The sequence below is a fragment of the Ascidia mentula genome, chromosome 4 (genome assembly GCF_947561715.1).
Source record: "Ascidia mentula chromosome 4, kaAscMent1.1, whole genome shotgun sequence".
Lineage (NCBI taxonomy): Eukaryota > Metazoa > Chordata > Ascidiacea > Phlebobranchia > Ascidiidae > Ascidia > Ascidia mentula.
This window is the reverse complement of record NC_138569.1, coordinates 10002501-10028680: the sequence shown is the minus strand read 5'-3', so window position 1 is coordinate 10028680 and position 26180 is coordinate 10002501. Positions and strand designations below refer to the sequence as shown.

Genomic DNA, 26180 nt, shown 5'->3' with positions numbered 1-26180 from the left:
ATTTCTTTTATGTTCTCCAGAAAGAGGAATTAGTTGCCAGACACAGCTTTGGTAGCAGACGTTTTGGTGCTCAAGGACATTTGCTTTTAAATTGCGCAGTTGACTACAGTCAAAGTTCATCGCAGTTTAGTGGAGGCTATTTACGCGGACGACGCCAAAGATAGTAGGCTAATAAATCTGGTGACTAATAGAACTCAAACAAAGAAAGAGACGCGCCACAAATGTTTCTTTGGCGATAAGCTATTAAATAAAGATTACTTTAAACTGCTTCCAAAGACACTTGTGTTTGTATATCAGTATGTCACAAGCCTTTTTATTTGTGCCTACATCGCAAGAAAAGTTGCAAGATTCTATTTTGGGGATTTAAGAAAACGAAAATACTGGCGTATAACATTTTATTCGATAAAACACTTGTGTGCAATGTGTTTATCTTGTCAAGCACATTTAGAAAGGGCGCCGCAGTTTACCAGGGACACCAAAAAACGGTGTGGGTTTACTTTTTAGTAACTGTCGACGTAGCAAATACGTTTCCAGTTTTGTGGGGGACTTTATGGTCTAATATGCGCGGGGAAAACATACTCAGTCAAGTGGTTTCTAAATGTTCTCCAGAGAGAGGAACTAGTTGCCAAACACAGCATAGGTGGCATTGGTTCTAGTGCTGCGGAAATTGACATTTTAATGGTACAGTTAACCACAGTTGAAGACAATCGCATCACAGTGGAGGATATTTATGAGGCAGTAACTTTCGTGTTTGAAAGAACATTCATAAACGCAGAATAGGCTTTGGGCAGAGAAAAGTCACAACACAACTGTTACATATATTTGAGGCTACTGATTTCACTTAAACTTTTGTTTCATGCTGTCATTGGGCATGTCAACAGCGTTTGTTTTAGTTTTGTCTTCAAATAAGATATATTATGAAAGTGCGCTTATTCTCCTGCTGAAAGTTAATAATGGCCAACAATCAATGGGACGCCGACGACGATAGTGACAATTCCTACAGCGACCGCAATGAAGCTATGACCAAATTAGAGGAGATGGGCCTCAAAGAACCGAAGATAAGACAAGTTGCTAAGAACCTTGGTATAATAGTTAACGTTTTGCGATATGCTATTGATTAAGATAACTCTTTGCTCCTGCTGAAAAATTGCATCCTTGTGCACTCGCGCAAATTGCGCCAAAATACAAAAGGCATAGTCATTTGATAACAACTTTTATTTAACAGCAGTACGTCACAAATCGTTTTATTTGTGCCACGCATCAAGCCTGGTATAAACACCTCCTAATCAAACAGAAAAGCAACCGCTTTTCATCCCTTTGTTTCTTTTTATCTTGGGTCTGACGTTACAATGCTGCGAGTAAAGGCTGGCTGAAAACGGTTTAGCAAGGAATTATTTGCTAAAACTTGTGTAGCGTAACTCTAATCGTCTAGGCAAAGCAGAAACTGTCGAAGAATAAAGCACCAAAAATAAGATAGCATTGTGACCTCAGACCCAATGTAAACGCTTGTCAAAGTCCACAGGACATTTCACAATGTGAAACCTGATTGTCAGAGTTTTTATGCATGTTTATTTTATATTGCATTGTTGTATGACTTTAGCGATATTGAGGATGTCTGCAGATAAGCGAAACAACTGATGATTCGCATGATAGTTGTTGACACAAATGTTTGCTGTGGGATGTCATAACACACATCATGTACCAGCAAACAAACTTTGCTCAGATAAATTAAATATTATATAGTCTAAAAAACATTACTGCGAATGCGCCATGCTGATGGTTTTACTGCTATACTTCGTTGTTTGTTTACGACAACAATTGAATATGCTACTGGGTGTACAGCAATAATGCGTTGTAAAGGCAATAGTTATATGGTTGCAGCACGTTGTTATTCAATATTTCCGTTTTTAATATTAGATTTCATACCAGGTGTTGATATCAACAACTCAACTTTACATAAACTCATTGAAGTGCTGAGTAATAGTGACATCGGATACAGTCCAGGTAGGTGTTGAAGACAATACAATGAATTGAGTTTGCGTCAGAAACATTACCCTTAAGTTTAAGGAAGTCATGACACTTTGGATCAAGTTGGTTCTGGGGTCAGCATTTATGACAAAACCCCATTTTGGTAATTCCGCATGTAAAAACATTTAAGGTATTGGTGAAGACTTTCGCAATGCTTCTATGTTTACATGCAAATAAAAAGTTTGTCTTTTGGGATAAACACAACGTACATTAATATTACAGAGCACCCTGCAACAAGCAGTATGTATCACCATGCAAATTTTTTTCCACATCGCAATCTTTCATCATTTAATGTTGAGTCGCAAGATGTGTTTGGTAAATTTGTATTCGTTTATTTTTTTTGCTGCCCTATCTTTCCAGAAATTTTGTTGCTCGTTTTTCAATTGGTCATTTTTGGATCATATGTTTAGGTTTGCCAAGATTCGATGGCGGTTCACAACAACCCATGCGCCACAAAGCTGTACAAATTGTTTCACCACAAATTGGGGGGAGAGGGTATTGCATTAACCAACATGTAATCCAAACCATCTTCGAACATCGAGATGTAGTCAATACACCTGTTGCAATTTATTCCGTTGCCGGAGCTTTTCGACAAGGAAAATCTTTTATTTTAAACTTTTTCTTACGATTTCTGTGGGCCAACAAAAAAGGAGCGGTACTTATTGTTTTTTTGTTGTTGTTGTTAGTAGAACTCATACAATTTTTACCATTTAATCACAGACTGATAAATGGCTGGATGCGAAACAGGACGAACTCAACAAAGGATTCGTTTGGCGGGGAGGAGCAAATAAACATACTCAAGGAATATGGATTTGGGACGAACCGTTTTTCATCGAAACACGGAATGGAAAAGTAAAAAAAATCTAGACTGTGTCTAATTAGTCGCATGAAGCATAAAACAAAATATTTCCAGGATGTCTAGGTGTGTCTTTAAGGTTTGTCCATATCTATAGCAGTGTTTCTCAAACTTTTTGCAATCACGTACCGCTCAGTTTTTTTTAATACACTGAGTACCATACCATAACTGTTATGACATAACACCAATGAATAACAATTTAGCCAATATCACCAGTTACTTGGTTTTCTTTATTGTGCATTTGTGACGCAATAGTATCAACGTGGAATTGTTGCACAGTTGAATACACGATGTCAGAATTACTTCAACAATGCAACAATTTCACGTTGATACTATTGCGTCCCAAATGCACAATAAAGAAAACCGACATCATGTATTTGCAGCGGTTTTGGCTTCTGCAAAGTGCGGCAAATTGTATAGAGTAGACTAAATCGCGTACCACTTGAAAAGCTCTCGCGTACCACTAGTGGTACGCGTACCACAGTTTGAGAACCACTGATCTATAGCATATATATGTAAGAGATGACTTCTAGTTTTGAGTATGGGGATCAAAACCACATGTGCAGATGATTTCCTAGCGATCAATGCCTCTTTAACAATGGAATTATGCACACACACTACATAGAAGAAAAACATATTTTTCTACATAGTAAAGGGTGAATCATGTTTCAAGCGCTGTGTGTGTGTGAATATATGTATCAATGAATGTTTTTTAAAGCACGGCTGTTTCAATATTTTTGTTGTTAATTTAAAGGTGGCACTGTTTCTAATGGACACACAAGGGGCATTTGATCCCACGCGTAACGTAAAAGACTGCTCAGTTATATTTGGACTCAGTACTCTGATAAGTTCTGTCCAAATTTACAACGTGTCCAAGCAGTTGCAAGAAGACATTTTGCAGAATCTCCAGGTCAGTCCCTAGTTTTGTTTCTTCATCGGAGAAGCAACAAGTCATTTATTTTGCAGCTTTTTACTGAATATGGAAAAATCGCGAAAGGAAATCCAAATCGTAGTGAAAAGCCGTTTCAAGTTGGTACACCTTGTTACATTTAACAAGTTTATACTATTTGGAAACCATTAGTTTTCGATTTTTCGGTCGCCAAGTAGGTTTTTGGACATTGTAAAATTTTACTGTTGATGGTGACACTGCGCTTTCTCTGGACCAAAAGGCAATAGAAGATCCGCAGGCACCATCAAAATCGTCTATATAGTCGTTTATCGACACTTTAAACAACCTATAACTTATTGAATTTGCCTTTCAAAGTCTTTTTTATTATTGCTAACTCAAACCAATCTCACCAAATAGAATTTCCGCTTAAGTACATACTGCTTTTTGCTCCAATATCAAAGTAGCCTACATTGAAATGCATTTCAGGATTTGATGTTCCTTATTCGTGATTGGGCTGATCCTTCTTACACATATGACTTTAATGGCGGCAATAGACTCTTGAAAAATGTACTGCACACACAACTCGAACACAAAGATACAGAATCTGTTCGAAAAAATCTGCTTGAATCTTTTGAACGAGTTTCGTGTTGTCTGATGCCTTATCCAGGCGAGAAAGTTGCTGTTAGAAGTGAAGAACAAAAAAACTTTCTTCGCTTAACGGGTAGGCGTGTGCTCGTTATACAAACTATTAACAATTTTAAATACATTTATTGCAATATTTAGACATCAAAGAAGAGTTTTTACGAACTGTTGACATTTTGGTGCGTACACTCTTCTCTCCCAAAAAAATTGTGGTGAAAAGAATCAACAACAAAACGGTCACCGGAAGAGAACTTGTTGATTATACCCTTGCATATTTTGAAGTGTTTGCCAGTGGAGATATGCCTGAAGTTGGAACCATTTTGCAGGTTAGTTCTCAAAACCTTGCACAAGGTCAAAAAGATATCCCTACACATTCATATTTCTTTGATAAGTAAAGTAACGTTTGTGGTGTTGCAAAGGCAACGGCCAAAGCTGCCATCTTGACAACTCTCCAGGAGTGCAAAGCTGCATATAAGGATGAAATGAACAAGGTAGATCTATGTGGTATTATTTTTCTAACCAAATTAATTTCGTTGTTCTAATGTTACTGGGGTTATGTTACTGCACAACAAAATTCTTCATGTGTTTCTTTTAGAGATGCAAGGACAAGTTTATCGGAGAAAGAGACTTGAAGGAAACTCACATTGCTTGCCTGACAATAGCCTTAAAAATATTTGACAAAAAACCCAAATTTGGGGACGATCACTTTATTAAGCAATATCGAAGTAATTTGAAAGAGCTCATTGAACAGGAGTTTGCTGTATTTGAACAAATCAATAAAACTCAAAAGGTTTGAAATGAGTTGTAACAATTCATGAATATTTGCGTTGCATTATATTACGAGGCAAAATCTTCTAATGCCTATCAAATTAATATTGATTGATTTCATTTCAATATCACACTGACGATTGATTTACACGAAAGTCAACAGATTTTAACTTTTGAAATACATGTTTGTATAAATTTAACAATTTTGAATGTCTATTCTGTACAAAGCAAGAAAACAACTATCATTTTAGGAACGAAGTAAATTTACGGCTCGAGAAGCTGCATCGGAAGCTGAGGAAATTTATGTGAAGGGTCTTGATGACGTAAGTTACAGATGATATTTATGTTATGTGATGCATAAATTTCCAAATGTGAATCGCTTTTTAGTGCAGTGGTGGTCAACACATGGACGAACAAACATTGAAGGAGATTTCTCAAACTTGCCGCCAAGAAGCTTTACAACTATACAAAGAAAAAACAAACGATCTTCCACTAGAAATTGTGGAAAAATATCGTGTAAAACTGCATGACTTGATCGCCCAAGCCCTGAGGAGGTTCCAGGAAACCAATAATCACAAAAAGGTCGGGTATACAATATACTAAGTGCTTTGTTGTGTGTAAATATATATGTTGTTTTTTGTGGAAATTATTTTGTAATGCGATGTTTTGTATTATGCACAGGAAGACTTGAGGCGTCATCTGGAAAAAGAATCCCTTGTTGCAATTCGAAAATATATTCAATTAATGGATGTGGTGAGTGATATTACACTGTTTAACTAAATTTCTTGAAGTTTGCATCCCGAGGTTTTGATACTTCTGTTTTAAACAAATGACATGTGTTGAATTTGCGATATACATATGCTGTACGCGTAATACTAAACCAAACCAAACTGTCTATTTCTCTTCCCTTGGTGATAAATATTGGAATGATCTTCATTGCTGTTACTCTGTTGCGGTAATAAAACTTTTTCTCGTATCATCTTTCATTGGAAACAAAGTTAACAGCACAGTAAAAACTTAAGTAAAAAAGTATTGATTCTTCAAGAAATGCAACGATGTGGTGATGAGGAAAGACCAGTTTGATGAAGTCCATGAAATTGCCAAGACTGATGCTTTGAACAACTTTGACTCCAAATGTGATAACTCATCACGGCAAAGCAAAGAAGAACGAGATCTCCTGGATTCGAGAATTGAAATAGAGAAAACAAATTACAAAAGAGCCAACGACATGAACGAAGTAATCTTTCTTCGATATATCTAAGAATTTTGTGTTTGGTAGAGTGTTCATAACTTCGTCGAAATTTCAGAAATTTGCACAGACACAAACTCTAGAAGCCATGAAAGAAGCGAAAAGTATGTATAAGTCCGCTATGGAAGAGGTAGGTAATTATCAGTGGAATAGTTATGTGGTGTCGCTACTCATAGGTGTAGGATATTTACCTTTGTGCTCCGTTTAATGTTTTCCTTTTTACTCAACTTCATAATCCTGCGAAAACAGTTTTTTTTGATGACGGAGACTTTACAACTTAACGATGTAGCTGTGGCGTAGTTATGCATTATGTTGTTCTAAGGCTTTATTGTTTTGCTTGAAGTGGATAGAAACAGTACTTTACAATTCTTCAGGTGTGTGGTCATGGCTTTGTGGATGACAAAAATCTGAGAGAAGCACATGCTGACAGCAAGCAAAGTGCCATGGTTGTCATTTCATCGCTTGAACATCACAAAGAAATTGGCTTCGTGCAAAAGTGCCTATCTCAATTTGATGAATTTATGGAAAATGAGTACGAAAAGATAAAAAGGAAAAACGCAAATCGGAAAGTAAGTTTGTTTTTTGTTGGAATTGTCATCCATGCAGACAGACATATATTATGACTGAAAATTAATTAGTGAAGTCTCAGTTGATAATGTGACTGGTTATATCTGGTTATGTCTGGTTGTATTTTGTTGTGGTTTCGTGATGTGATTCGTTTTGCAGATAGATTGTTTGAATATGTTACATCAAAGAAAAATTGAAGTATACACAAATTATACTAAGGAAGTTGACCAAGTGAGTTGAAATGATAGTAATTCCAATTTAAAAATTATTTAACATTAATGGTAAATACACTTTTCATGTGGAAAGTTCTTTAACAGCATTTTCCTTAATTTTGAAATTTTCATGACATTGCTATTGTTTTTTCGTTGACGAACGGTTCGAAAATCTTTAAATTGTTGCAGGCAACAGTGAGATACGTGGATGAAAGTCGTCTAGACAGGTTGCATAGCAATGAAAAGGAAAAAGCAATAAACGACTTCAGTAAAACTGACACAAATATTCCGAAACAAGATCGTGACAATGTACTGAACAAGCTGAAAAGTGATATCATTGATCATTACAAGTTGATCTGCGAAAAGAATGAAGAGCTTAAGGTTGGCAGCAATGAAAAATCAAACGAATAAATATTGTTTCTAGAAGTACAAATACGTGTCCCCTCGAGGTATTTACAGTCTACAATAAGATTTACTTCAAAATTTTTGCAATCCTACTAAACCAAAGCGTGTTGCTATTCCACAGATGCAAATGCAACAAACAGCGGAAAAAGTTCTGCAGGAAATTAAAGAGGGCTACATGAAGCACATGACCAACGTGAGACCGATTTGTTTTTGTTTGTCCAAATGTTAAGTTTGTTTCACTAGGTATGTTTTTAATATGTTTTCGGATTCCTATGCACAACTTTTTATGCTCTAAATTAGTGAATAACAACATCGTAGCGTTTCTTTAACTGTGATTTTGTTTGTTCGACTCATGTGCATTATTTAGGGAAATGCAATACTGCAGGTTGAATTTATTACCTAATACGGAGCCTAGTTCAATAATACACAAACACAAGTATAGCCAGATTTGGCCTGTTGCCCAAAACCTTTACAATGTCGATTTTATCTAACATGAGGATCATTACTTCCAAAACCCTTTTTCTTAAATGCTACACAGTCGTGTTGCTTAAACAAACAAGTGAAATTTTCAAGCGCTGTGCGGTGAATGTCGATTTGTGGTTTTCTTTAGTTATGTGATGGGCAGTACGTTGACCCAGTGGCGCTGGAAAAAGAAAATGATTCCTTGTGTCGGGATATTCAGAGCAAGATTAGGGAACACGTTCCTGCCCCAGAAGTTGCCGATCGAATGTCAGACCAATTTCGGCAATACGCAAAAGAAAGATTTCAATCCATTTCCCTCTTGAACGAAAAGAATAAAAATCTTTGGTACAAACAAGTTCTGCCTAAAATAGGCGAGGCTCTTCTCTATGGTGCAACAGCATTTTTTACCAACCTAAGCCACCCAAAACGTTGGATTGTGGCCGGAATTTCAGGACTTTCTAGATTACTTACCAGCTTTCAGGACGACAAAGATGGTTTTTCACTTAAGCAAGATTGTGAAACTTTTCGGGACAAAAAATTTCCATTTCTTAGCATGCAACCTTCAAGTTCTGTTGATCCTCGTCCAAATCCTTCCCCTCCCCCAAGCCCTCCACCACCTTACACCAAATCAACCCCTAAAGAATGAAAGAATATAAGCGCACACCCTGTAGAAATAACATTTACAAGCCTTCTTATTTGCTTTGTTATTTGTTTTACATGTTACATGGAAAGCTTTGTGTACATTGAATAGGTGTATGTTATTTGCGTCCTTAGGACAAAAATACTGTTGTCCTTTAACTACTTTGCTACCTATGACACTTATATTGTTTACCAAATATTGCTTTAGTTGTGCGACCGTGGTTATGTAAACCCAGAAGATCTGGATCGTGCGCACGAGCAATGTAAATTGGAATTACTACGAAACATCCGTTTTCGGTCGTTGGGTGAAGACATTTCATTCCAACGAACACAAACGTATGAAAGGGAAATGGAAGAAATGTTTAAAACAATAAAGAAAAACAACGAGGCAAAGAAAGGAGTTTTGGATTATGTTAAACAAGGGTGGAAGATTGTGCGAAGTCTTTTTTAACTGAATCTTTAAAAACTTTTCCTACTGCATTCCACGCTTCGTGCTTCTGCAAAAATTTACAATCATTGACAATCCTACAACCAGGTTTGATTATATTGGATTTGCAAATAGTTGAATCAGAACTTTTACTAACTTGTCCCTTAAATGTGTATATTCGAAATCTGGCGTACTTTGACTCATGTGAACAAAACTGACACTTCGCTATAGCATTTTCTCTTTTTTATCACCAAACTTAATAATTTTGAAAACATTACGTTGATTATTGTGTTTAGGAATGTACTGTGTATTATTACTATATTATTCGTAGCATTTGTAAATAAACCCGCATAGCAGCATGACAAAACCCTTTGTGTTATAAATTGGTGTAAGTATTAGAAAACAGGATTCCCAGGACAGGAATTGTTTACATAACCTCGAATTACATCTAAAAGGGTAACCTGAATTTATTGCGTCACATTTACATTTGGCAGTTGTGTGATTCCAAGTACATTGACCCCAATGACCTTGACAAGGCGCACGAGCAGTTGAAGACACAACTCAAGAATAATTTTGCTCAGCAAGCAGATGCAAATGAATATCCGTTTTGGAGAGAATTTCGAGAAATTTGCATGCAGGAACTGGACAATCTCTACAAAAACATACAAAAAAACAACCGTAAAAATAGGTGGATATGGGTACGTCGTATAGGTGGTGTAGTGGTAAATGCTGCGCTTGGTGCTGCAGCTGGATTTTTTTCGGGGGGTTTTATAGGGGCGGGAATTGGACTTCTGGCCGGGATGTTTCGTGGCCTACAAACAAAATTAAGTGAATGACAAGTTTTAAATCGCTTTTCGATTGAGATGACTCATCTGAAAAATTTATACTTACACAATTTTCATTTAGAATAAGCAAGCGTAACCTTATCAGGCAATAATTTGACGTAGCCTATATCACGTGAAAAATAGATTTTAGACATTATTTTTACCAAACATGCAATGGTTTGCTGCACTTAAGTCAAAAATAAAAAGGTTGTTACAGTGCATATTGTTTTCATTCACTGCCTGTTTTCTCAATGTTTATTTCTGTACTTGCAAATTTGCACTGATATCTGTGGTTTCTGCTTTAGTTTCGCAATAGAAATGTACTTGTTTATGATTCCTGTAGCCTTGAAACTATAATTGTGTTTTGTCAAAGTCCTGCCTTTTTTATCTATGCCGTCATTGCAGAAAACTTGCTCCTGAAAGTTTCAATGTGCCATATTTTGTGCCATTCATTCTTACTCATGCAGTTTGTGTTCGCAAATAAAACTTATGATGTCGCCAATTGCGTCGGTCATGTCTTTTCACAGATCGTCAAATATGAGGACGGACATGGACGGATATTTATTACAAAACAAAGTTACTACAAAATGAAACACACAGGCCTACATTTAAATCCAGATTTCAGTGCTAATAAAGTGGTTTAATTCAACAAAACAGTGAGCTTGCTCATCGCAATGTTTCGTTTGGAAATGCGGTGACCAACTGAGATGAGATGTGATAACTTAATCGAAAGAAACAATGGTGTAATAGGATAATCGATTATATATATCTATAATAATTCCTCACAAGATTAAGCATCTCAACAGCAATGCATGGTAATTGAATGAAACAGTTGTATAATCACAGATATTTCATTATAGTGTGCAGCTGATTTAATGAACGTTGCAAAAACGACAAGACCCAAGTGTATATGTTGTTTTCATCTCATTACAATCATATATTTCTTTTAGCAAAAATAATTTTTCATGTTTGAGTAACCTCTGAGCGTTATATAACGTTAAATAAGTCATATGAGAAATAAAGTATGAAATCATTTCGATGAAGGTTTGAACCTCACCTCACCCCGATTAAACAGTTTATTATCAGGCTGTGGGAATAAATCCCAAGCCGGCGAATAGCTTGTAGAGTCTCAGTAATAATAGCAGTGTAACAGTTATACGATAGAACAAGTAGAATCGAATGGAATCAAATAGAAACAAATAGAATGAATTTACCGGTCCAACCTGGGCTTTTTAAAGCTCCCCATACTGAGAGCTGATTGGTCAATAATGTCACGTGATATCATGAGCCAGTCGAAGTAATATAATACAAGAACATAGGTGTGATGTGACCTGAGCATAGGAGAACATTTTATGTGGCAAACAGGATGTTGAATGAATCACTTTACTCGAGAATATTCAATGGCTAAATCATTTGGGTCACATTATGCGATTACGCAGTACATGTGCAAAGCGCAATTCAAGCACTGGTTTCTGTGACGTATGTAACAAGGTACAATGCGACCAATGAGGTATGTCGTACAGGGACATAGTCCAATTCATACACAATAACATAACGAAACTAATTGGTTGTTTGATGTCAAACATACCACTTAACTTTAAAGCAAACAAAGTGTCCCCTCTGTTGGCTATTTTCTTGGTGTCGGGCACAATATTGCACCAACACCAATATATATTTCACGCGATAACGTTGTGAGTAAACTTACAGCGTCACAGGAAAGTTTTATTGTCTGTGACTCAGGAATAAGGTTTTCATTTCTCAAAAAATAGAACGGTCACATTATAAATAGCATTTTTTGGTTTGTGACATAGTATTTTAGTGGCAGACGCAGTTGTCTGCAAAGTAGCACTACATTGCAGCACAGAGAAGGACACTTGATAAACTGTAAATTGCTCGCAGCTCGGCCTTTGATTTAAAGTAGGGTTATGAAACAAGCGTTACGTTGTTTACGGATCCACTTAAATTTATAATAAGTTTTCCTGCTACCGAAAGTCAATGATGGCTAACAACACCTGGGACACCGACGAAGATAGTGACAATTCCTACAGCGAAAGCCATAAAGCGTTGACCACATTAAAGGACATGGGCTTCAAAGAACCGAATATAAGACGTGCTGCCGAGAGTGTTGGTATGGTGACTTACTGTATCAGTGATGTTGACAAATAATTTCTTAAAACTGTGTATGTGAGCATCACAAATATCATTTGCGGGTTTTGTTTAACGATACTTGACCAGTGTTTTTTTATTTGTGTCCACACATTATACCGAGTAGGCTACACCAGCAGCACTGAATGAAAAAGTAGAGCCTTTTATCTCTTTGTTTATTTGTTAAGCAAACATTCAAAAACAGCATTTTGACTATTGTTTGTACAACGTAAAAATTTAATCACATTAACACATATTTAAAAGAATTATATCACATAAATAAAAGGACTTAATTGTGCCCCAGGAAGTGTTATGAAGGCAATATAAACTATTTAGTCTCGGCTACTTAAGCCATGAAACAGAATGGTTTGTAACATTTTCTTCTACACCAGGTATCGCCATTAGCAACTCAAATTTGGGTTTGATTATTGACATCCTCAAAAATGTTGACACCGGATATATTACAGGTAGCACACAGTTTAAATGAAAGCTGGGTTTGTACTTTCAAATAAGTTTGTGAGCCTTGCTTTTAAATTGGTCCGTTTTAAATCATTTATTAAGGTTCGCATAGATTCGATGGCGGTTCACAACAACCCAAGCGCCACAAAGCTGTACAAATTGTTTCACCACAAATTGGGGGGGGAGGGTATTGCATTAACCAACATGTAATCCAAAACATCTTCGAACATCGAGATGTAGTCAATACACCTGTTGCAATTTATTCCGTTGCCGGGGCTTTTCGACAAGGAAAATCTTTCGTGTTAAATTTTTTCTTACGATTTCTGTGGGCGAGCAATAAAGGAAAGGTACGTATTGTATCACAGATCATATAAAACCTTACACAACTCCACTTAATCACAGACTGATAAATGGATAGATGCGAAACAGGACGAACTCAACAAAGGATTCGTTTGGCGGGGAGGAGCAAATAAACATACTCAAGGAATATGGATTTGGGACGAACCGTTTTTTATTAAAACGCCACAAGGAAAAGTAACTAGATTGTTAATATAGGATTGTAAAATATTTTGCAACAAAAATTACTGTTGTTTTCTATTATTTTTTCAATATTTACCGTTTGTTAATAATTTAAAGGTGGCACTGTTTTTAATGGACACACAAGGGTCATTTGATCCAACGTGTAACGTAAAAGACTGCTCTGTTATATTTGGACTCAGTACTTTAATAAGCTCTGTCCAAATTTACAACGTGTCTAAACAGTTGCAAGAAGACAAACTGCAGCATCTCCAGGTCAGTCTCTAGTTTATTTTCATTTTTTCCATCGATGACGCAACATGTCATTTATTTTGCAGCTTTTCACTGAATATGGAAAAGCAGCCAAAAGAATGCAAAAACGTGACGAAAAGCCGTTTCAGGTTGGTACATCTTGATATTCAACTATTACCATTTTCCAAAATATTAGCTGTAACGTGCTTTTTCAACGGATCGGCGTCGTTACACGCTACACAGCAGTTTTGACCTTTAACCCAAATGTGTTAAAAACGCGTCCCAGTTCTCCTAGGTAGTGGCGAAGCCCGCAGAACACAACAGACACTTGTATTCAATACAACGAAAATGACCAACACAACACCAACGGAACAGGAACGGTTTCTATAAACAAAAAGAAACACAATTGTACATACGGTTTGCAAACATTCTAGTACTCTCACCAAACCGTTTGCGACCGATCTATCAGATGCCGGCAAAACTTCAAAATGTCACACAGTTTTCAGAGATAAACACAGCTATCAGACGTAAACACTACCCACGCCTTGTTCAAATATGATCCTTATTGAAATAGAATCAGGTTAAAGCACATGACAAAAAAAAACTGGCAACACAAGTACAAGCAAACGGAAAAAATACTTACGTAGACAAGTCAGGTAAGACTCGCCTTTTTCTTGTCTCTCTCTTTCTCTCACGTAGACAAGTCAGGTAAGACTTGCCTTTTTCTCGTCTTTCTCTCTCTAACATGTTTGGCGGAAACTTACATGTGTTTAACTCATTTTCTTGAAAGTAAACCAACACAAACAAATGTTTAGTAGTTTGCACGTCATAGTTTATTTTTGCAACAAGAAACTTTTTGGTGTCCTACGCCAAATACGTTCCCACCAAACCATACCCGACTTGTCTACGTAAGTCTAGGAGAGAGAGACAAGAAAAAGGCGAGTCTTACCTGACTAGTCTAATACCCGACTTCTCTACCAAGTCTGAGAGAGAGAGACGAGAAAAAGGCGAGTCTTACCTGACTTGTCTACGTAAGTATTTTTTCCGCAAACCTAACCACCCACGCGGTCTGCACGCGCAGAGCTACTGCGCAGCCTTTGTTATGAATGTTGCGTCAAACATAGAAATCACAACAATAACGAAAAGAAATAATCAATTTTGGTTTAGGAATCTACATTAGTTATGCAATTAATTTGCTGTTGATGGCCGAGTTAAGTGGCATCCAACGACCAATCGATTTCACTATGGCATTATATTCGAATTAGTCTATGTCCCTGTACAACAATCCGGATTGGTTGCATTGTACCTTCATTGACAAAAGTCCAATTCAATTTGAAACGCGCAGAAGCTTTTCCAATTAGAGAAACCCTATACAATGTGATTTGTATAGACATAGAAACAATCATCAAGTATCCATAAACATTGAGCTCTCTTCGGCAACCAACAAACTCTTACGGTGCCCTTTTCGAAAATAAATTGATCTACGTTTAAGGATTTGATGTTCCTTATTCGGGATTGGGCTGATCCTTCTTACACATATGACTTCAATGGAGGTGAAAAAGTATTGAAAGAAGTACTGCACACACAACTTAAACACCAAGACACCGAGTCAGTTAGAAAACACCTGCTTGAATCTTTTGAACGAGTTTCGTGTTGTCTGATGCCTTATCCTGGCGAGAAAGTTGCTGTTAGAAGTGAAGAACAAAAAAACTTTCTTCGTCTAAAGGGTATGCGTGCGATTTTTATGCAAAAATTATGAACATTAATATGTCACTCATTATACGCTTCAAGACATCGGAGAAGAGTTTTTAGTATCTGTCGACATTTTGGTGCGTACACTCTTCTCTCCCGATCAAATTGTGTTGAAACGAATCAACAACAAAATTGTCACCGGAAGAGAACTTGTTGATTACACTCTTGCATATTTTGAAGTGTTTGCCAGTGGAGATATGCCTGAAGTTGGCACCATTATGCAGGTTAGTTCCTAAAACATTTACATAGCTGAATAATAACTGTATTTTAATGTTAAATTCAATACCACCGTAATTGTTATTGCATAGGCAACGGCAAAAGTCGCCATCATGACAACTCTACAGAAGAGCAAAGCTACATATAAGGACGAAATGAACAAGGTAGCATGGCTGGTTACATTTTGCATAACTAAAGGTTGCCTGCAGTGGAGGCCATAGTCTATAGACTATACATAATGTTGTTAGGCTACACATTGCTGTGATGTTAATGTATTCATGTTACTGTACAACAAGATCCATGTTGCATTTATTTTAGAGATGCAAGAACAAGTTTATCAGTGAAAGAGACTTTATGGAAACTCACAGCACTTGCCTGTCAACAGCGTTGCGAAAATTTGACCAAAAATCCAAGTTTGGAGACAATCAATTTATTCAGCAATATCGGAGTGATTTAAAAGACCTCATTGAACAGGAGTTTGTTGTATTTAAACAAATCAATCAAGCTCAAAAGGTTTAACTTTTATACAAGTCCTGTACTCGTAACGAATTTGCATGATATTTATCTGTATATTTTGACTGACAGTTGTCATGAAATATCATTTTAGGAACGAAGCAAACTTAAAGCTCGAGAAGCTGCATCGGAAGCTGAAGATATATATGTGAAGGGCCTTGATGACGTAAGTTACAGATGATATTTATGTTATTTGATGCATAAATTTCCAATTGTGAATCGGTTTATAGCGAAGCGGTGGTCAACACATGGACGAACAAACATTGAAGGAGATTTCTCAAACTTGCCGCCAAGAAGCTTTACAACTATACAAAGAAAAAACAGCCAAACTGCCACTAGAAATTGTGGAAAAATATCATGTAAAACTTCATGATTTGATCGCCCAAGCACTGAGGAGGTTCCAGGAAACCAATAATCACAAAAAGGTCAGGTACAATATACAAATTATTTTTGTTGTGTGCCAATATATGTTGTTTTTTGTGGAAATTTGTTGTAATGCGATGTTTTGTGTTATGCACAGGAAGACTTGAGGCGTAATCTGGAAAAAGAATCGCTTGCTGCAATTCGCAAATATATTCAATTAATGGATGTGGTGAGTGATATTACACTGTTTAACTAAATTTTCTATTTACCTCGCTAAACAATGTAGATCAAAGTTTGAGCTTAAGGAGATAGCGTGAATAAAAGACTTCCAGTTGCAGCGGTGTTTTGCGTGTATTTTATTGCTTTCATTATTACTACTACGTATTTTTTGCTGAAACTGAGGATGCTTATGGTAACTTACATCTGCTAAATCGATTTTTCACAATAAAATCTGCTGACGTAAATCACAAGCGTGTTGCTTCATTCATTATATAAACCAACTAAAGTAATTTGCGGTCGCATATAAATAAACAATGCCTGACCGAGGGTTAGATTCCTCTACAGCTATTAAGCAAGTCCTACCTTGTTTATTACTTTATTTCTTCTAGAAATGTAACGATATGGTGATGAGGAAAGACAACTTTATCAAAATCCATGAAATTGCCAAGAGTGATGCTTTGGACAGTTTTGACTCTAGCTGTGATAACTCATCACGGCAAAGCAAAGAAGAACGAGGTTTCTTGGTTTCAAAAATTGAAACAGAGAAAATGAATTATAAAAAGGCCAACGAGATGAACGAAGTAATCTTTCTTAGCGAAAATCTAATGCGTTTGTAAATTATATAGCCAATCGCGTATTAAGAGCAGGTCACCCTTTGATACACACTGTCCACATCTACAACTTATGTTAAAATTTCAGAAACTTGCACAGACCCAAACTCTAGAGACTTTAAGGGAGGCAAAAAACTTGTACAAATCCGAAATGGAAGAGGTAATTAATTAGTAATATTTGGAAACAATTTCAGAACTTCTCTCTCATACAACCAACAATTTTTCCATGAATTATACTTCAACGTTGTTTAACTATGCGTTGGGTTACGACTTTCAGGTCTGTGGTCGAGGCTTTGTAGACGAAGAAAATCTAAAAGTAGCACATCGTGAGAGCAAGGCAATCGCCATGGTTGTCGTATCATCCCTTGAACATCACAAAGAAATGGATTTTGTGCAAAAGTGCCGGTCACAATTTGATGAGTTTATGGAAAAAGAGTACGGAAGTCTGAAACGACGAAATGAAACTCAACAAGTTAGTTCCTTTTTGCATTGCTGGAACGATTTTTCACGCTAGCCGATGACAGTGAAAACATAAAATTTAAATACAAAAAATAAGAAAGTGAAATATGTGGGCCAAACTGTTTCGATGAGATGCAACTATAATCGAATTTTGAAAAATTTGTTCTGAAGCACTGTTGATAACTTTTTTCCAGAAAGACGCAGTTAATCGATTACATCGAAAAAAGATTGAAGTATACAAATATTACTCCAGAGAAATTGACAAAGTAAGTTGAAATACAGTATATGATTGGACTTTATCAATTTTCAAGATTTTGTAGCCGTTAATGAAGTAAAATAATTGTAGGCATCAGTGAGGTACGTCGATGAAATTCTCCTACGTAATCTGCATAACAATGAAATGGAAAAAGCAATAAACGACTTCAGCGAAACTGACACAAATATTCCGAAACAAGATCATGACAATATATTGAAGGAGCTAAAAAGTGACATCATTGATCATTACAAGTTGATCTGCGAAAAAAATGAAGAGCTTAAGGTTGGCAGCATGAAAAGTAAAACAGTCAAAGTTAAAAATGCCAAATTTAATGGATTTTTAGGTGTATAATTTATTGTGTATATTCTTATTAAAACACAATATTTTTTTGCTTTCAAACCATTGCATTTTATGATTAAAAGTATCTGAGAAATATTCCCCTTCAAACTTGCATATATCTGCCACAGATGCAAATGCAACAAACAGCGGAAAAACTTCTGCAGGAAATTAAAGAAAGCTACATGAAGCAGATGACCAACGTAAGACTTAATAACGAACTTTTCCTTGCGTAGTTTTTTTATTATATTTTATCACGCATAATTTACGGTCCGTTAAACTTTTGTAAAAGAAATAGTGGCTGTACCAGCAATCTAATCGCCCACCTTTTACCGATACTCGAACGTATACCACAGATTGAGTAGCACCGGCATAGGAGCAAATAATTTCCACCGAATATCTCCGGCAATTCTTATCGCACAATCGGCTGTTCTGCGATAAGTCTTGTGCGGGCCAGCTAGCAAATAACATACAAAATGAGTACATACATAAAAGGTCTAACTGTATGTAAGTAATTTTGGCCACAAATGTTAGGTTTTGCGTGGCAAAATGGTTTTACGCCTTTAGAGATAAATAATTTAATTTCGTGGCATGTATCTTTTAAGCCCTCGTCTAAATCATAACTCATAAAATTATATTCGTACATAAGTAATTTTGCTCATTTAAATCGTCCCCCTTTCCCCAGCTTTCCACATCCTTAAACCCAAAATGTAAATAATGTACCGCGCACCATATAGCCTACACATTGTTGCTATAAGTAAACGTTTATCATTGTTCAAGCGAAGTTTAATTTATTGTTCTGTACATATCTACTTACAGCGTATTTGCGTCCTTGGCTAAATCTTCTTTACACTGGTAAACATGCAGTGTTGTTATCGGTAAAACTGCTTTTGCTGCCTATTACACACTGTTCATATACATAAACTTACTTTAGTATTGCGACCGTGGTTATGTAAACCCAAAAGATTTGGATCGTGCGCACGAGCAATGTAGATCGGAATTACTACGAAACATCCGTTTTCGGTCGTTGGGTGAAGATACTTCATTGCAACGAACACAAACGTATGAAAGGGAAATGGAAGAAATGTTTGAAACAATAAAGAAAAACAACGAGGCAAAGAAAGGATTTGTTGTGAAAGTAAAGGACGGGCTTAAGTCTGTATTAAAATTTTTATTTTAATATTTGTTCAATTTATTTGTTACACTGTACTCAAAAACTTTTTGGTTCTATGCGAGGTGCCCACATGCAACTACAGGCGAACCCACAACTAATTGTTTTTATTGCATTTTTTTATTTTTAAGTGATTTTGCATCTGTTTACACGTATTCGCTGCGTAGAAAAAGTTTGCATCCGACATGGATTAGTTTTTGACCCACAGATATATTTCCTTTACATGTACAAAGCTTGGTGCAAAGAACACCAATTGTTAAATTGTTGTACACATTTTGTAATTGCATTGTGTTTTAGGAATGCGCTGCATATTATTTCTAATTGCAATTTTTTTCCTATGTAAAGAAGTTTCTAATTTTCTCATTTTCGACATCTGCTGATGTATGACTGGGATTGCAAACTGTTTTTCAAATGTTATTACAATTACAGCATGTACTATGCAGTGCAAAACAAAACACTTTTGTGTTTAATTGAGTGATCATTTACGCAGATGATAGCAGGCAGGAATTTTTTACGACTTCGTTATTCTTAACATATCTAAAATATTGAAATGTTAGTATTTTCGGGCATGGGATGATTTACTGCTGTTCACATTTCCATTTGGCAGTTGTGTGATTCCAAGTACATTGACCCAAAAGGCCTCGAGAAGGCGCACGAGGAGTTGAAGACACAACTCAAGAATGATTTTGCTCAACATGCAGAAGCAAATGAATTTCCTTTTTGGAGAGAATTCCAAGAAACTTGCTTGCAGGAACTGGACAATCTCTACAAAACCGTACAAGAAAACAACGGTAAAAATAGGTGGATATGGGTACGTCGTATAGGTGGTGTGGTGTTAAGCATTACCGCTGGTGCTATGCGAGGACTTTTTTCTTGGGGACCTATTGGAGCGGGAATTGGAGCTATGGGCGGATTTCTTCGTGGATTTACAAATAACGATTTTTGTGATTAGGCTTATTGCAATTGATATTTTAATTTGTAATTTCTAATTTGTAACAAAACTCTTGAGATATTCAAGTTTTGTAAACTTACCGATGCACAATTTTCGTTTAGTGTTACCCAATCAAAATGAATAATTTAACTATCATAAACAAAGATTTTCGTCTATGCGTCTTAACATCATTTATTTTAATTGCTTGGGACTTTTTCTTACTGCCAAAATTCAATTACTTCATCCAGCCTCTGTTTATTCTCTACTATGACCGATAATTTTTCATAAAACTCAAAAATTGTTGCCTTCTCGCGATTTTTTGCCATGATGTCCGTATCCCCGACCATGTGACGACATAGAAATTCTTAAACTATGGCCATATTTTTAAAGGTTACACAAAATCATCATTGGCCTATCCAAGAATACATATTTGATTATGCAATCAACCCAAAATTACTGCATTTTGATTAACTGTGACAGATATATAACCTTCCACATACAAATTGAAAAACTTGGTTTCACTGATAAATTGACTTTTTCGATTATAACTTTTTAAGCAGACATGATTTAATTCCAAAGTTCCTGTTAACGTTTGATGGAGACATAAAGCTTTTGTAAAAGTGTCTTAACAATACCTAATTTTGACGTAAAACACCTGGTCCGAGGTATCCCCGTGTCCGAGGTATCCCCGGTCTCCCCTATGTGCACACAAAATATGTTGACCTTCTATAGTTACCACAGCGGCTCTATGCCCCATATACCGGTACCTTCCTATACTGCAGGTCGGCTAGGTCAATTCTTATGATACTAAAGTACTCAAAACAGAGCACGCGTTAAGTGTACCAATTATAGCATTAGAAAGTGGGACCTACACTTTTGGAAGGTACCCAACAGACCTGTAGTATTAGTAGGCTAGACCTAGAGCACGTGCAGTATTAAAAGGCACCTAGCGCACCTAGCGCACCCAGCCCACCTAGCGGACTACTAAAAGGACCAATAAACGAATTTGTTGCTCGCTGCCGTATAACATAAAATCTGAACTGAACTTTTCTGGTCTTGGCACTTTAAATGCAATTTAGTGTCATAAGATTTATACAGATTATTGCACAAATTAGCAATTATTACAATAGCATTAATTTTATAATTTAGGGATTTACCCGCCTCCGATACGTAGAGGACGTAAATTTTGACATATGTCACTTGAGTAACAAAAAAAGGCTAAGATTTAATCTTTTTACAATTGTCAACTGTACTTTATCATAAAAGTATTTGTGCCCGCTCGAGATTTATTCTCTAAAAATGTAACCTAGTTGGAATGGGAGAAACTACACTTTCAGAAGATTTTTTTTATCAGATAAGCAAAAAATACATTGAAAAATATTGTAAAAAATAAAAAGAACGTTTCGATCAAATAACAGTTCATATGAATACCTGACATCTTGCAAAGTTTAAAAACGTTTTTCAAAATAAAAACAAAGCACAACTTCAGTCTATCCATATTGCACATAACAATGATTTAGATGTTATCATTCTCCTTACATGGTAATGAGTAAAAAACATGTTTACATTGAAACAAACTGGCATCACACAACAGAGTAGTGAACTTTTAAAGACCTATAAAACAAAACAGATTCCAAAAAAACTTATAAAGCATATCGAAAATCTGAAAAACTCATAAAAAAGGTTGTCATTGTAAAAGAAAAGCTTGGTAGTAAAAAAGCTTAAACCTTTTTTTATTCATAAGAGTTTTTTCGAAGCATCTCCCGTGACCTCATGTCTGCCTGCAAAAAATACAACAAGAATTAAAAAATCAGTTTTGACTCACATCAAAATCATTGTACCTGTCGGATAGGTTCAGGTATTCGAAACATAGAGCACTTAAGCACAATTTTAACTGCAGTTTCAAGTGAGCATTTGTTGCCTGCTGAAACATACACTGGGTTTTTACCATTTATGGATGTTCTCAAAGCCACAGCAATTGTTTCACCACCATTGGTGGTTATAGGAAATTGGTGACCTTTATCAAGCAGTCCTTTAATCTAAAAAAATACCGCAACTGTAACGAAAAATTTTTCTGAATCATTAGTAAAGTGGCCATATGTTACGATGTTATCATTTACAGCATGATGTAGCTCATAAAGTAAAGTATACTGCAGCAACAAACAGATCACACCTTACTTTTGTGTTCTTCATCACGATTCACTCCCTCGTCATGAAGGCACTGCAAATTTTTTGCAACTCCAATCGTTGGAATGTCACATTCAACACCAAGATGAGAGGCAGAACCACAACGTCTTACATGAAACTGACCATTACCATCAACAAGGAATACCTTCGTGAAAAAGAGTGAAAAGTGCTCAATTTTAAAATAAATGAAAGTCCGGTCCCAGCAACACCCAGGCATTGCAGCCTAGCTTGATCAGCCACGTTCTCCTGACAAATCTGCCCATCGCTCTGAGCTACTGCGAATCCTGTAAATCTAACGATCTTGATACGATGGCTATGATCGCCAAGTAGGGGCCTGCACAGTGGGGCGACCCTGTGAATCATGCAATTCCATGAAACGTTATTGCATTATTTGATTATAGTGGTGGAGATCCCCTACATACATGCGAAGGTTTACCTGGCAAGTTGTACATTGAAATCTAGCTAGACTGCAAAACACAAACATATTTTCCTTTGAGGAATCATTACCTGGGGCATAATACTGGGCTTCATTTTAAGCTGTTCCACTCTTTTTTTGAACAGTGGCACTTCTCTGAATCCAAGAAACCCAGGTTTGTACGGGATAGTTAACTCTTCTAGTTGACTGTCTTCATACAAAACCTGTTATTTGATTTGTTAATTATGTTAATTGAGCTCAAACACAAAAGATGTACTTCCAAACATCACAAAAGTTCATCAATATGAATTATCATAAAGTAAAAAGTGTCGCTTAATTTCACCTTAAGTGACGCAAAATCAAGTACGACGAGTGTAACACATGCAATGTTTGAATCCCCATTCTTTGGTACTGATATGTCAAGCCCACCCACGCGAGTAATGTTACATAATAATTCATCATCAGTATTGCTAAGTTGTTGGCGAAGGTTGTTCTGCTCCCTGTAAATATGGAAGTCTTTATGTTTCGTTTTAGCCCAATGAAAACAAGTTCTTGCTTTTCATTACGGATACTCTTCATTGTCTGCAGGGTGGATTGGAAAGTTTGTGATTAGTAAGGATGATGTTTTTCAATGAATGCGCAGATAATGTGTAGATTATCAAAATGTTCACATAAGAAACAACATAATTTCTGACAATTTTACACAAAAACATATTTACTGCACAATTGTATTAGCATTCATCTAAAAATTCTTCGTAATAAATTAAGCATACTAAAGATGAACACACTTACTTGGCCCAATCTAGAAGCATGGTTTCTGACAATACTTTCGCCATTTCGGTTATGGCTACCAAACTAGTAGCAGATGAATAAAATCTTTGAATTTCTATTTTTAAGTGCTGTTTTCGAATCTATTTATTCTAGACTATTCACAAACATAAGGTGCTTTGGGTTTTTGGAACTTTGGGATGGGGCTTCCCCAATGATACAAGGCCATTTGGAAAAGTGCGTGTTTTGTAACATAACAATATTAAAATATATAGTGATACAAAACCAAACAAGGTGAAGCAACAGCGTATGGTTTCATGCTCGCATAAGATGTAGCTAACTGGTTTAGGTTTTTATAATTAAAAAATAAATCCCACACCAGTCAGCCTGAAAAAACACCAAAAACATTTTACAAAAGGGTGCTAACGGGACAAAAACATCTATTGCTAACAAATATACTCATTCCAGTGCGTAAACAAATTGAAAACGGTAAACAAAGCCGTACTGAACTACACAGTACACACGTACAAGTAGCGTCATGAAACGAACTTTATGACGTCACATTGGCCGAAAATATCTCTTGACAGCAGCTACATATGTGTTGACTACATCTTAGCAATTTAGTGGTAACAGTTTATTATAAAATTAAAATGATGTTCGCTTATAAGAAGTTAGTTTCTGCAATTGGGAACCTTGTTCCATTTGAAGGTATCAAATACCTCAAGGAATTGTTCGGCTTCACAAAACCTGAAGAAAAAGTCCTTGACTGCCGTCAATTTTCCAACTTGTGGCAGTGTGTCGCTCAGTACACTGGCGTTTTTGTCCAACCCGACGAACACGGCTTTGGAGCGACTCTTCACCTCGTTCTTGACCGCATGAGAAGTAATTTGGCTATCTATCTAGTTATTTTGATGTTGGGAATGATCATATTGATCTTGGGCAAACAGATCTTCTTCTTTGTGAAAAGGTGAGCTGGTAACTATTATAAGCTTAGTAGTTAGGGTTTAATTATTCACTTTTCCATACCGATATTCAGTTTCAGCGTCACTTGGATATATGTAGCCGACGCAATCGTCTTTATTGCAAAGTATGGGTCAATTCACGTATTACATATCTGTGTTGAACTTTCGATAAGCACACCTTCAGTTTATTATCCAACGCTTGCCATGGTTGCATACAAGGGCCATTTTATTTTCTCATATTTACAATTTCACACAAAGAATTCATAAATTGGTGATCATTTCACGCACAACTGAGCCCGTTATACGTTTGACAAACCTTGCTACAGCCAACTTACATATTTCGTTGCGTGTTTTTCCCACGGGCAAAGATGTACAGAACCTAGCACCCATAAATAAGCACCGGTACGAAAAATGATTACTTTTCTAGTATAAGGTTCACAGACTTCGCAATTAAGGCATACCAGCCAAGCTGGATTTTTCCCGACAATTTGGAGCGAGATCTGTAAAATCAAGCTCTCGGTGAGGTTTGAACTCACGACCATGGGCTAACCAGGCCCAACACTCTACCAACTGAGCCACAGGTGCTCAGTGGTTTTACGCGTTAGGTATATTGTGGCCAAGGTACACCGGTGCGCAAACGCACAACTTGCCAGGCGACCTTCACATATATAGGGGATCTTCATGCATTCGCATAACAAGACATGATCGCCCCACTGCGCAGTCCCTTCATTTGCAAACCCTGTGAACTCTATGATAAAAGTACGAGAGATGAGATCGCCAAATAGAAACGGCCCGCGCTGTGGGGCGATCCTGCCTTGCTATGCAAAGACATGGTGATACTTCTGTGTTTCTTAGTATAACCTCATAAGTTAAGCAACCTGTGCAAAACCATAGCAAATCTTTAAATTTTAAAACAACAAAAACCTAGAGTGCTTTTTTGCACCAACAGTTACATTCATTTTAGATGAGTGTTGATCTTGAATAGTTTTAAACTGTACATTCGCATATGATGTTAAACGGATAATAGAATAATTGCCTTTACAGAAATATCTGGAAATTCTCGTTGGCAACTCAACTTGAAAATGCAGCTCCAGTAAATTCATCAGATATTCCAATACGAGATATGGAAGGCATGTGGAATTCATCAACCATATTTGGTGAGAGAATATGGCAGCAATCGGAGACAAAAAAAAGTGTATAAACTTTTGACTCTTTTTCAGGACAAGCAATGTCCCAGGAAATTCACAACAATCCATTTCCGTATTTACAAACTTCGAAGTTCCAACCCTTGCTGTTAGACTCGTTGGCGGTGATGGAGAAATTTTGTGAAGTCACGGAACTCCTGGGGCGTGTGCAGATTTTACTGAATAATCGCAACCAACACTGTGTACACCAATCTACACAAACAGAGTCTAATCCGGGCCCCGCCATTGAAATCGCCGATAGAATTGATAACAACTTGCATGAAGAGAAGGAAGATCATGCAGCAGGCGATAATCAAAGCAAGGAAAATTGCGTGGGATCTCGCAATGCAGAGAAATCCCACGAGACCTTTGACATGTCAACAGAAGGATGTTTTTCGGTGAACAGCAAGGATTTACCTCACTCCGTTTCAGTCACAAACATGGTAAAGTATAAATGAATATGTATGCACAAATACTGTCAACTTTTGCCACATTTA

At 36.6% G+C, this 26180-nt stretch overlaps 2 protein-coding genes across 5 annotated transcripts; one reads left to right on the top strand and one right to left on the bottom strand.

The window, feature by feature from the left end:
• The first annotated feature begins 885 nt into the window (after positions 1–885).
• On the top strand, positions 886–9500 carry LOC145898358 (uncharacterized). 3 transcript variants are annotated; one of them, XM_082986788.1, is made up of 21 exons: positions 886–1083; positions 1930–2004; positions 2251–2343; positions 2439–2683; positions 2749–2880; positions 3639–3794; positions 3851–3913; positions 4260–4494; positions 4557–4741; positions 4835–4906; positions 5011–5205; positions 5435–5506; positions 5571–5765; positions 5865–5936; positions 6229–6420; positions 6491–6562; positions 6807–7001; positions 7159–7230; positions 7401–7592; positions 7738–7809; positions 8926–9500. In XM_082986788.1, exons 1-21 carry the CDS (start codon positions 954–956, stop codon positions 9166–9168), a joined length of 2958 nt encoding a protein of 985 aa, XP_082842914.1. In that variant the 5' UTR covers positions 886–953; the 3' UTR covers positions 9169–9500. The 3 variants fall into 3 exon arrangements, with proteins under 3 accessions (XP_082842914.1, XP_082842912.1, XP_082842913.1); XM_082986786.1 differs by having other exon boundaries at positions 8227–9067; XM_082986787.1 differs by lacking the exon at positions 2251–2343 and having other exon boundaries at positions 8227–9067.
• Positions 9501–21482: 11982 nt separating this feature from the next.
• On the bottom strand, positions 21483–23992 carry LOC145898786 (endonuclease V-like). 2 transcript variants are annotated; one of them, XM_082987394.1, is made up of 6 exons: positions 23562–23992; positions 23113–23269; positions 22862–22993; positions 22341–22499; positions 22009–22206; positions 21483–21948 (listed from the first exon to the last, which is right to left on the bottom strand). In XM_082987394.1, exons 1-6 carry the CDS (start codon positions 23603–23605, stop codon positions 21901–21903), a joined length of 738 nt encoding a protein of 245 aa, XP_082843520.1. In that variant the 5' UTR covers positions 23606–23992; the 3' UTR covers positions 21483–21900. The 2 variants fall into 2 exon arrangements, with proteins under 2 accessions (XP_082843520.1, XP_082843521.1); XM_082987395.1 differs by having other exon boundaries at positions 22009–22088; positions 22346–22499.
• Between the last annotated feature and the right edge of the window lie 2188 nt (positions 23993–26180).